This window comes from Lepidochelys kempii, chromosome 27 (assembly GCF_965140285.1).
Source record: "Lepidochelys kempii isolate rLepKem1 chromosome 27, rLepKem1.hap1, whole genome shotgun sequence".
Lineage (NCBI taxonomy): Eukaryota > Metazoa > Chordata > Testudines > Cheloniidae > Lepidochelys > Lepidochelys kempii.
The window spans coordinates 10,676,488-10,687,313 of NC_136406.1; the positions used below are offsets into that span (position 1 = coordinate 10,676,488).

At 51.5% G+C, this 10,826-nt stretch overlaps 1 protein-coding gene across 2 annotated transcripts; it reads right to left on the minus strand.

The window, feature by feature from the left end:
* Positions 1-604: 604 nt before the first annotated feature.
* On the minus strand, positions 605-7,043 carry TMUB2 (transmembrane and ubiquitin like domain containing 2). Of its 2 annotated transcripts, XM_073326392.2 has the most exons (4): positions 6,915-7,043; positions 5,607-5,717; positions 3,422-4,018; positions 605-2,066 (listed from the first exon to the last, which is right to left on the minus strand). In XM_073326392.2, the coding sequence occupies exons 3-4, from the start codon at positions 3,991-3,993 to the stop codon at positions 1,712-1,714; spliced, it is 927 nt and encodes a 308-aa protein (XP_073182493.1). In that variant the 5' UTR covers positions 3,994-4,018; positions 5,607-5,717; positions 6,915-7,043; the 3' UTR covers positions 605-1,711. The 2 variants fall into 2 exon arrangements, with proteins under 2 accessions (XP_073182493.1, XP_073182492.1); XM_073326391.2 differs by lacking the exon at positions 5,607-5,717.
* Positions 7,044-10,826: the final 3,783 nt, after the last annotated feature.

Below are 10,826 nucleotides of genomic sequence, written 5' to 3' on the forward strand. Positions count from 1 at the left end.
ACCTGTTCAGTTGTGAGGTGCTGCTCTCAGCCCTTGTCTAGGGGGGAACTGAACTCTCGAATAACCCTCCAGGTGGATGGGCTGTTCTGGAATAAAAAGTGATATCTGAGAGGCTGGTCTACACTAAAGCTTAAGTCAATGTAACTTACATTGCTCAGGGGTGTGAAAAAGATTCACCCCCACCCCCCCAGCAACATAAGTTACATCAACTTAAGCACTGTCCACACCGCGTGCTGTCGGTGGGAGATATAGCTCTGTCTCTCACGGAGGTGGAGTAATTATGCCGATGGGAGAACGCCCTCCTGCTGGCATAGTGTCTTCCCCAGACATGCTACAGCGGCACCCATGTAGTGTAAACTTGTCCTTGAAGTGTTCACGGTGGGGAGCTATTTCAGAATAGCTTGCTTGGGTCTAGCTATTCTGTTCAATTTCCCTCTGTAGGCAAGGCCTCTGCTGTAAATCAGGCACCTGCATGGCTCCTGCAGGCCTGCTGCTTCTCAGACCTTTGAGTTCTTTACACGTTCCTACTTCTCACACTCCTGTGCCTGCAGGCAATCTCTCCTGCCCCCATGCAAAACAAAAAGCAGCCTTCAACAACCAGGAGCAACTTTCAACATGTTCTTTAAACAAAATCCACTGTAGGGTCTGTCTTTATAAATGCATTCATAGAAAACAAGGGCAAGGAGGAAAGTGCTATAAAGAAAGTTAAACATTTGTCTCAAACTGTCTGGGGTAGGCACAATTTTACCCCAGGGGGAAGAGCACTCAGCAGAAATTGCAACCTTCTATTTAAAAAGAATTCCTTTAAAAATAGTTCCCTCCCATTTGCACTAAGTACCAGTGAGAATATTTGGTCTTTAGAATTAGCACTGTAAGCACCAAGCATGTTAAATACAAAGCAAGCCTGCTCAAGCAGTGAGGAGGTGCCAGACAGCCCTATACCACTGAAAGGGACTTTTAGCGCTTAGGCCCTGGTGGAGTGCACACTCAGTACATAATCCAGGAAGGCAGCCCCTAGTCCCTTCCAGGAGTGGCAAAGTGAGAGAGAAGTACCATGCAGGATCACAGCGGGGCAACATGCTGTCTCATCACCACAGAGTCCATTCTTGGGAGTTTGGCCTATCTTAAAGCAAGCCCGAGCATGCAAACCTACAGCAGCTGCATTCTAACAGGGCCCATTCATCTACAGCAGAGAGGACAAACCATGAATACGGAGTTACTTTCTGCCAGGCTAGGAAGTGGCTCTTTTCACAGGGACTCCTTCAAACAGCTGAGACAAACTCAGAGTACACATGCTGAGGCTGCTTTAAAGATATTAATGAGGCAAGGGACAGAAGATCCCTTTCCTCATCTCTACCTGAGAGGAGTTGCAGCAGTGCCTTGGGAGAGATGATTCATCTCATGACATAAATGAAACAGGTCAGTTAGAGCACACAAGCAGCACCTGGCAAAGCTGTCCCCTTCTATGGAGGAACAAAGTCTCATTAAGCAGCAGCAAGGTGAGGAAACAAACAGTGATTCTAAGGGTGTCTCTTCCACATTGCTGGATACGGAAGGTTCTCTAGTATTTGAGTGGGCAGGGAATCCCCTGGGCCCCCGGCCAGTTTCCCTAACACCATTTGTCACAGCACATTTAAAACAAGCTATAAAACAAATGCTGGGTTCCAATTAAAAGGACAGACAGGAGTATCTACCCCTCCAACTTTGCCTCTTATCGTCCATACATCCCAAAAACCAGGAAGCTGAAGAAGACAGTCACCCCAACCAAGGAGATTGTGGCCGGCGCAGTGAAGAACTGGCGGTAGTTGATGCGGCAGTACCAGATCACAGCCAACATCACCACGAAGACAGGGAGCATTAGATTCCCTATGTTCACCGTGAGCCCTGCTGCTTCTGCTGGGGTGACCACCGAGTCAGGAATGGGGGAGCTGGCGGCCTGCGACAGGTGGCAATGGATCACACAGTTGTCCATGATATTGAGGGAGCGGAGAGTCCGGGCCTGGTCCTGGAGTAGCTGGCCTCGATAGATAAACTTCATCTGATTTTCTTGTCCTGGGAAATATTTGCTTTTCAGGAAACCAGAAAGAGGCAAAGTTTAGAAGAGATGCTTTAAAAACACCAGTCCTAAATGCAGCCAAGACTGGGCTAGTGACTCGCGTAAAACCCAAACAACGTAGCAAGGTTAAACCTCATCAGGATTCAAATGTAGTCAGTAAGTAATGGTCAATTTCACCAGCCTTCCCAAAACACGTCAGCAACTACTAACAGGAGGAGTTTAAGTTTACAGAGCGGGGAAGTTACATACCCCGATGACTGTTCCTGCCAATTCTAGCTGCCACTGAAGATAAATAGGAAAATGAAACCATGTTCACAATGGGTTCAAACAATTGTTTATTTGTGCATTACACCAGCCCGTAGAGGCTCCAATCCAGATTAGCCCCACACTGCAAGACAGTACTTGCCCCAGAGAGCACATTATAGCCATTAGGATTTAAGGTTTACCTCTTGGCTATACAGGGTTCAAAAAAGAACTAGATGAATTCATGGAGGATAGGTTCATCAATGGCTATTAGCCAGGATGGGCAGGGACAGTGTCCCTAGCCTCTGTTTGCCAGAAGCTGGGAATGGGTGACAGGGGATGGATCACTTGACGATCACTGTTCTATTCATTCTCTCTGGGGCACCTGGCATTGGCCACTGTCGGAAGACAGGATACTGGGCTGGATGGACCTTTGCTCTGACCCAGTAGGGCCATTCTTATGTTCTTGTTACAAGAACAAAAAAAGTGAAAGATCAAAACAAAATAGGAAGTGTATAAGGCACTGTCCAGACAAATAAGACAAGGTTTGCTGCCCCAAGGTGCTTGCTGTCTGCATGGGACAATCAATAGCCAAAGGCAAGTGGGGGGAACAACACAAAATATCAAGTGTGGCTGAGTGGGTAGGGCACTGGAGTGGGACTCAGGCAAGCTGAGTTTCATTCCTAACTCTGCCACTGAGTTACTGGGTGACCTCAGGCAAGTCACTTCCCCTTCTGTGCCTGTCTCCCCAGTGGTAAAAAATATGGATGGGGATACTGACCTGTTCTGAGATGTACTGATAAAAAGGGCCATAATAGCACAGACTGACATGTATACAAAAGTAAGAGCCAAATCCGTCCAAGCCATCACTTACCAGTGAGGGGCACATCGTTAGACACCCCAGAGACAGATTTAATGATTGCTACTCATTTATAATCGGGCACTGCCTAGAGGCTCCACTGCACCAGGCACTCTACAGACACAAAAGGGACAATCCTCACAGAACCTATGGCAGTGCTTGCTGGGGGAGGTTTGCTCACTTTAACTCTGGGCCTCAGATTCAAGTGGGATCCTTTCCCCATAGACTGTCGATCCCTTTGACGGCTCTTACATGGAACTTACCTCTTGAGAATACCCACGGTGTCCTCCGGTCTCACCATGGCCACCTCTTCTGTGTCATTGAGGAACTTGAGACGCACTTTGATGAGCCCGGAGCATGGCTCACTCTCCTCCCCGATGTGTGACATTTGCGAGGTTCCTTGGCTCTCTTGACCCGGCCGTTCTAGGGCATTGGACTCGCTGGCTGATGTCCTTTTGGGCAAGCCTTGTATGTTCAGCAGATGGTCGAGGCTGGAGTCAGAGGTGCTGCCGTTGCCCCCCTGCTCAACTGCAGGGCCCAAGTTGGATGCCGCACCCCCTTCCTCTTCTGCTTTTTCTTCTGAACTATCAGCAGACCCCTGGGGCTCAGTAGGCTCGGACGTTACTGAATTCCCCACGTACCGTTCAACGTGGCTGAGATGGATCACAGAGGATTCGCCCGTAGCTACAATAGTTCCCAAAAGCAGGTTGCTACCATCTGCTACGTAAGTGGAAAGCCATGCCAGAACCAGAGCCAGGACAAGAACCACCATGCCAGTCACCACCGTTACTTCATCCCCTACCCCTTCAAAGATGGTCATGCCAGGGGGCTCCATCTCTTGGCTTCTTGCAGGAGCTCAGCTGCAAAGAAAAAGGCAAAAGGAACTCAGCTCCAGCCATGAACCAACAAAAGGATGGTGCTCCAGAAGGGGAACAAACTGAGGCGGTGTGGAGCCTAATAGGAGAGAACCAGGAAGTGAGAAGCAGTAGTTTCTGCCTTTCCAATTCCTGAGGCCCTTGCTCTGTTTTAACATTTGTCCCTTTCTCTTAAAAGCAAAGAGCACAAGACCCCCATCAAATGAGACATGCACAGCAAGCAGGTAAGGGAACCATAACCAGCCAGGTTAACATGAAAGAAAATTAGACAGGCTCTCCTAATGTCTGTCGTCTTAGTTCTTTATCCTCTAGCTGAGAAGCAGGCGTGGCAGAAATAACTTCCAAAACTACAGTTGGTTTGTTTTTATGACTCCCCCGAACGTGACTGCCACATTCCAGCACAGTGTAGCTGTTTTTCTCCTAGCTCAACTTTGCCACACAATCCCAGCACTGAACATAAACAGTTGCTGTCCAGCAGTGGGGACCTCTGGCCTGTTTTGTGGCAAAGTTCACTTTTCAGATTTGACATGCAACTGCCCTTAGTGTATCTACCAACTACACAACAAATCAGTGGGAGGGGAAGGGTTCTCTCACACTTATCTTTATTACTGGCATAGCAAAGAGGAGAGGAAAGGAAGATAATACAGAACTAGAGAAAGTTTACACAGGTAGAAGCAAAGCAAGACCACGTTCCGAAAGTTAAATATCAAATCAATTTAGCAAATTGCAAATAAGCTTTTTCCACAGCAGCTCCTTTATTAATCCTGGTATAATGGACCATTCAGGTATGAAACATCCCCAACCAAATACACTGACAACATTTAAGACATAATAACCATATTAGAATTGCAAGGAGAAATTCTTCCATGGTGCCTTCCACAGCAGAAGACGTAAGCAGAACACGTGAGCTGTAAAATCAGAACAAACTAGCACGTCTCACAGATGAAGAAAGAACACATTCTGTGCCTTAACCACAGAACTCCCGGGGCTCATTCTTAGTTTGGCATTGGGCAGGTCACCCTTGTGGCTCAGTTTCCCCATCTGCAAAATGGGAATGGTGATATTAGCCCATGTCATAGGAGGCTCATGAAGGTCAACTCATTCGTTTTTAAAGGTCTCAGAAAATAATGTGAAAGTGCTCTAGAATGGCAAAGCAAAGATACAGAAAAGTTTTAAGTGATTGGACACACAATGTACAGATACAGAAAAGTCCCTTCCATGGATCAGGGAAAGACATGCTAACTCACAACTCAGACATTTTTAGAAAAGGAAAAAAACATATTGCCAGGGTAGAGAAATTAAATTTTGGGAACAAGTCTCACATAGAATCCCTCAGCGTGGATTCAGTTCAATTTACCATGGAAGACTGTGATCTAGTGATCAGCGTGGGGGACTTGGAGTCAGGACTCCTGGGTCCTAGTCCTGGCTCTGCCGCTGACTCATTATGCGACCATGGACAAGTCACTTCCCCCTCCGTCTCTCACTTTCCTCATCTGTAAAATGGGAACATGCACTCACTCGCCATAGCTGCCCCACAGGTGGGGTGCTGAGGGTTGGACTGGCTAATACTTACACAGAGCTTCTGGGAAGCATCTATGCTATTCACACACTCAGCACCATTGCTAGTGTCGTCTAAGAAAACACCAGTGCGTGCGTGGCTAGCGTGCGTCTGTTGGACCACCGTCTGAAAGGAGACGGCACATTCTGCCATTTCATACAGTGCTGAAACCGAGACCGGTTCTCCCCTTACGGTGCTGCAAAAATCTAAGATGATGAAACACCTGGCGCAAACCCAGGCCAGCAGGACCAGAAGCCCAGGGCTGCCCCGTCTGAGACGGGTGGGACACCTGCATGGCGCATAAAGGAAGAACTTTGTTTCCTAACCCTCCTTGAGCCCTGACTTTCCCCTGCCCTTTTACACGGCCAGGAGGTACCTGCAGCCAGGGGTGGGAAGGGAACAGAAAGAAACTGTGGCCTGGGGAGTCACCAAGGCCTCTCAGACCTGGGTGGGGAGGGGGGGATTAGACCCCGCTTGTGGGCTGCGTCTTAACGACACCGAGCGAGCAGGGAAAGGACATTAATGGGGGGGGGGGGTCACATTCCCACGAGATGACACAGCCCCGACTGTGGGGGAGAGGCAGAGCCAGGGGAGGGGTTCGAGCCCGGGGGGGGGGGGCGGGTTAGACCCCCCGGAGCGGGGGAGGGGTTCGAGCCCGGGGGGGGGGCGGGTTAGACCCCCCGGAGCGGGGGAGGGGTTCGAGCCCGGGGGGGGGGCGGGTTAGACCCCCCGGAGCGGGGGAGGGGTTCGAGCCCGGGGGGGGGGCGGGTTAGACCCCCCGGAGCGGGGGAGGGGTTCGAGCCCGGGGGGGGGGCGGGTTAGACCCCCCGGAGCGGGGGAGGGGTTCGAGCCCGGGGGGGGGGCGGGTTAGACCCCCCGGAGCGGGGGAGGGGTTCGAGTCCGGGGGGGGGGCGGGTTAGACCCCCCGGAGCGGGGGAGGGGTTCGAGCCCGGGGGGGGGCGGGTTAGACCCCCCCGGAGCGGGGGAGGGGTTCGAGCCCGGGGGGGGGCGGGTTAGACCCCCCCGGAGCGGGGGAGGGGTTCGAGCCCGGGGGGGGGGCGGGTTAGACCCCCCGGAGCGGGGGAGGGGTTCGAGCCCGGGGGGGGGGGCGGGTTAGACCCACCGGAGCGGGGGAGGGGTTCGAGCCCGGGGGGGGGCGGGTTAGACCCCCCCGGAGCGGGGGAGGGGTTCGAGCCCGGGGGGGGGGCGGGTTAGACCCCCCGGAGCGGGGGAGGGGCCGAGCCCGGGGGGGGGGGGACCAGCCCGGGGGGGGTTAGACCCCCCCGTAGCGGGGGGGGGGCCGGTCCGCTCACTACCACTGACCTGGCACTCCCGCAGTCGCCTCCTCCTGTCCGAAGGCCCCCCCCGCCCCCATACACTACACGTTCCAAGCACACGCCGCTCACGTCACAAGCACACACGCAGAAAACAACGACGTTTCACGCACGCGCCGCAGACGTGAAAGGAGAGGGCGGCGTGAGGGGGGGGGGGAGGGAGCTAGGCCGGCGCTCGCTGGTGACGTCATACGAGGAGCCGAGGGGGAAGGGGCGGGGTCAGCCGCGAGGGGAGCGGTCGGGATGATCCGAACCCGCCCCCGTAAAAAGTCCCTTCAAGAGGGTTGGGCAGAGGGGGCGGGCTCAGCAGTAGGGGGAGGGGCCCCGTGCGGCAGGGGCGGGGCCAGGAACAGGGGGAGGGGCAGGGGGAGGGGCTTCAGCTGTTCTGGGCTATATAAGGGGGGGGGTCGCTCAGTGGCTGCGATCAGCTGGGTGGGGCTGGGGGTGACTCTAGCCCAGGCTGCAGCCGGGGGCCTGCACCAGGGGCACAAATTAGAAAAGACCCAGAACTAGGGGAAAGACTCAGGGAGGGAGCAAAGAGAAGGGGGGGGAACCCCACATGATTGTAGTTGTCAAAGTGCTGAGTAGGGCCCTGCATCCGGCCGGGGGACCTGCTGCCATAATAGCAGGAGCCAGATAAAAATTCAAGACACAGAATGCGGGAGGAGACGTTGTGGGGTGAGAGGGGGGGGTTTACAGAATGAGTCCCAGGCAGGGCTCTACGGCTGAGGGAGGAGGTAAAGAGAGGAGCTGTGAATCCCTTGAAAATAGCTGAATGTATGAGGAGAAGCCTTGGGAACTTTATGAAGAGCCAGAAGCTTACAGGGTAGTGCTGTGCTGGTGGCATGTATTGCTAAAGCACAGGCTGGAAAAGGCCTTGCCGCTAAAATCCTGGGGAAAATAAAAGCAGACTGCCAGCCACCCAAATCTGTGAGGCAATCAAGTGGGGGAATATCTGGGGTCCCCTTGGCAATGACTGAGGGTGGAAATAAAGCAGGTATAGGTGGGGACCAAGCGCTAGTCGTTATGTGAATAATTAGTGGCGGTGGGGTGAGAGCAAACCATCCACAGCTGTGCAAATTATGTGTAGAAGAAGGGCTTTGTCTGCTAGGGTTACGCTAGGCTAGGAGAGGTTTTGGATGAAACCATATCTTCTGTCCCCAAAAAGAAAAGGAGTCCTTGTGGCACCTTAGAGACTAACCAATTTATTTGAGCATAAGCTTTCGTGAGCTACAGCTCACTTCATCGGATGCATACTGTGGAAAGTGTAGAAGATCTTTTTATACACACAAAGCATGAAAAAATGGGTGTTTACCACTACAAAAGGTTTTCTCTCCCCCCACCCCACTCTCCTGCTGGTAATAGCTTATCTAAAGTGATCGCTCTCCTTACAATGTGTATGATAATCAAGGTGGGCCATTTCCAGCACAAATCCAGGGTTTAACAAGAACGTCTGGGGGGGGGGGTAGGAAAAAACAAGGGGAAATAGGTTACCTTGCATAATGACTTAGGCTTGAATAGAGACTGGGAGTGGCTAAGTTAATTGTATCCAATTTGCAAATGAATTCCAATTCAACAGTCTCTTGCTGGAGTCTGGTTTTGAAGTTTTTTTGTTGTAATATCGCAACTTTCATGTCTGTAATCGCGTGACCAGAGAGATTGAAGTGTTCTCCTACTGGTTTATGAATGTTATAATTCTTGACATCTGATTTGTGTCCATTTATTCTTTTACGTAGAGACTGTCCAGTTTGACCAGTGTACATGGTAGAGGGACATTGCTGGCACATGATGGCATATATCACATTGGTGGATGTGCAGGTGAACGAGCCTCTGATAGTGTGGCTGATGTTATTAGGCCCTGTGATGGTGTCCCCTGAATAGATACAATGGGCTTTGTTGCAAGGATAGGTTCCTGGGTTAGTGGTTCTGTTGTGTGGTATGTGCTTGCTGGTGAGTATTTGCTTCAGGTTTGGGGGCTGTCTGTAGGCAAGGACTGGCCTGTCTCCCAAGATTTGTGACAGTGTTGGGTCATCCTTCAGGGTAGGTTGTAGATCCTTAATAATGCGTTGGAGGGGTTTTAGTTGGGGGCTGAAGGTGACGGCTAGTGGCGTTCTGTTATTTTCTTTGTTAGGCCTGTCCTGTAGTAGGTGACTTCTGGGAACTCTTCTGGCTCTATCAATCTGTTTCTTCACTTCCGCAGGTGGGTATTGTAGTTGTAAGAATGCTTGATAGAGATCTTGTAGGTGTTTGTCTCTGTCTGAGGGGTTGGAGCAAATGCGGTTGTATCGTAGAGCTTGGCTGTAGACAATGGATCGTGTGGTGTGGTCAGGGTGAAAGCTGGAGGCATGTAGGTAGGAATAGCGGTCAGTAGGTTTCCGGTATAGGGTGGTGTTTATGTGACCATCGTTTACTAGCACTGTAGTATCCAGGAAGTGGATCTCTTGTGTGGACTGGACCAGGCTGAGGTTGATGGTGGGATGGAAATTGTTGAAATCTTGGTGGAATTCCTCAAGGGCTTCTTTTCCATGGGTCCAGATGATGAAGATGTCATCAATATAGCACAAGTAGAGTAGGGGCGTTAGGGGATGAGAGCTGAGGAAGTGTTGTTCTAAGTCAGCCATGAAAATGTTGGCATACTGTGGGGCCATGCGGGTACTCATAGCAGTGCTGCTGATTTGAAGGTATACATTGTCCCCAAATGTAAAATAGTTATGGGTAAGGACAAAGTCACAAAATTCAGCCACCAGGTTTGCTGTGACATTATCAGGGATAGTGTTCCTGACGGCTTGTAGTCCATCTTTGTGTGGAATGTTGGTGTAGAGGGCTTCTACATCCATAGTGGCCAGGATGGTGTTATCAGGAAGATCACCGATGGATTGTAGTTTCCTCAGGAAGTCAGTGGTGTCTCGAAGGTAGCTGGGAGTGCTGGTAGCGTAGGGCCTGAGGAGGGAGTCTACACAGCCAGACAATCCTGCTGTCAGGGTGCCAATGCCTGAGATGATGGGGCGCCCAGGATTTCCAGGTTTATGGATCTTGGGTAGTAGATAGAATATCCCAGGCTGGGGTTCCAGAGGTGTGTCTGTGCGGATTTGATCTTGTGTTTTTTCAGGGAGTTTCTTGAGCAAATGCTGTAGTTTCTTTTGGTAACTCTCAGTGGGATCAGAGGGTAATGGCTTGTAGAAAGTGGTGTTGGAGAGCTGCCAAGCAGCCTCTTGTTCATATTCCGACCTATTCATGATGACAACAGCACCTCCTTTGTCAGCCTTTTTGATTATGATGTCAGAGTTGTTTCTGAGGCTGTGGATGGCATTGTGTTCCGCACGGCTGAGGTTATGGGGCAAGTGATGCTGCTTTTCCACAATTTCAGCCCGTGCGCGTCGGCGGAAGCACTCTATGTAGAAGTCCAGTCTGCTGTCTTGACCTTCAGGAGGAGTCCACCTAGAATCCTTCTTTTTGTAGTGTTGGTAGGGAGGATAGTGAGACTACACTGTGAGGAGTTTAGTGAGAGGATTGGGAAAATGGGGTAACTTTAACAAAACTCTGCAAACTCAGTAGCTGAGTCTGCTTTGCTGTAAAGATAGGTCCCTGAACTCCTGTCCTGGCCCCTTGGGATCCATCCCTGGCCCCAGGGTCAGAGCATGGGTCGGGCTGGGAGCTCAGCCTGGCCCCAGGGACTTGTTCCTTCCCCGTTATAGGGGTTTAACTCTAACCCCAGGGACATTTCACATGTAGGGAAACTGAGGCAAGGAGGCAACCTGCTCAAGGCCATCCAGCAAGGGAATGGCAGAACTGGGGATAGGACCCAGGGGGGCCAGATTCAGACCCTGCTCTACCTAGCAGACCACGCTGGAAGGAAAAGTAGCCACTTGTTGGGTAGAGCATGGCTTGTGTTTAACAGTAA

What these genes read in the sequence shown, in the direction of transcription:
- TMUB2 (XM_073326391.2), bottom strand. Translation starts at nt 3,993, where the DNA reads ATGGAGCCCCCTGGCATGACCATCTTTGAAGGGGTAGGGGATGAAGTA. An exon ending in ACCGTGGGTATTCTCAAGAG is followed by an intron (nt 2,067 to 3,421) that starts GTAAGTTCCATG and finishes TTTCCTGAAAAG; the next exon opens with CAAATATTTCCCAGGACAAG.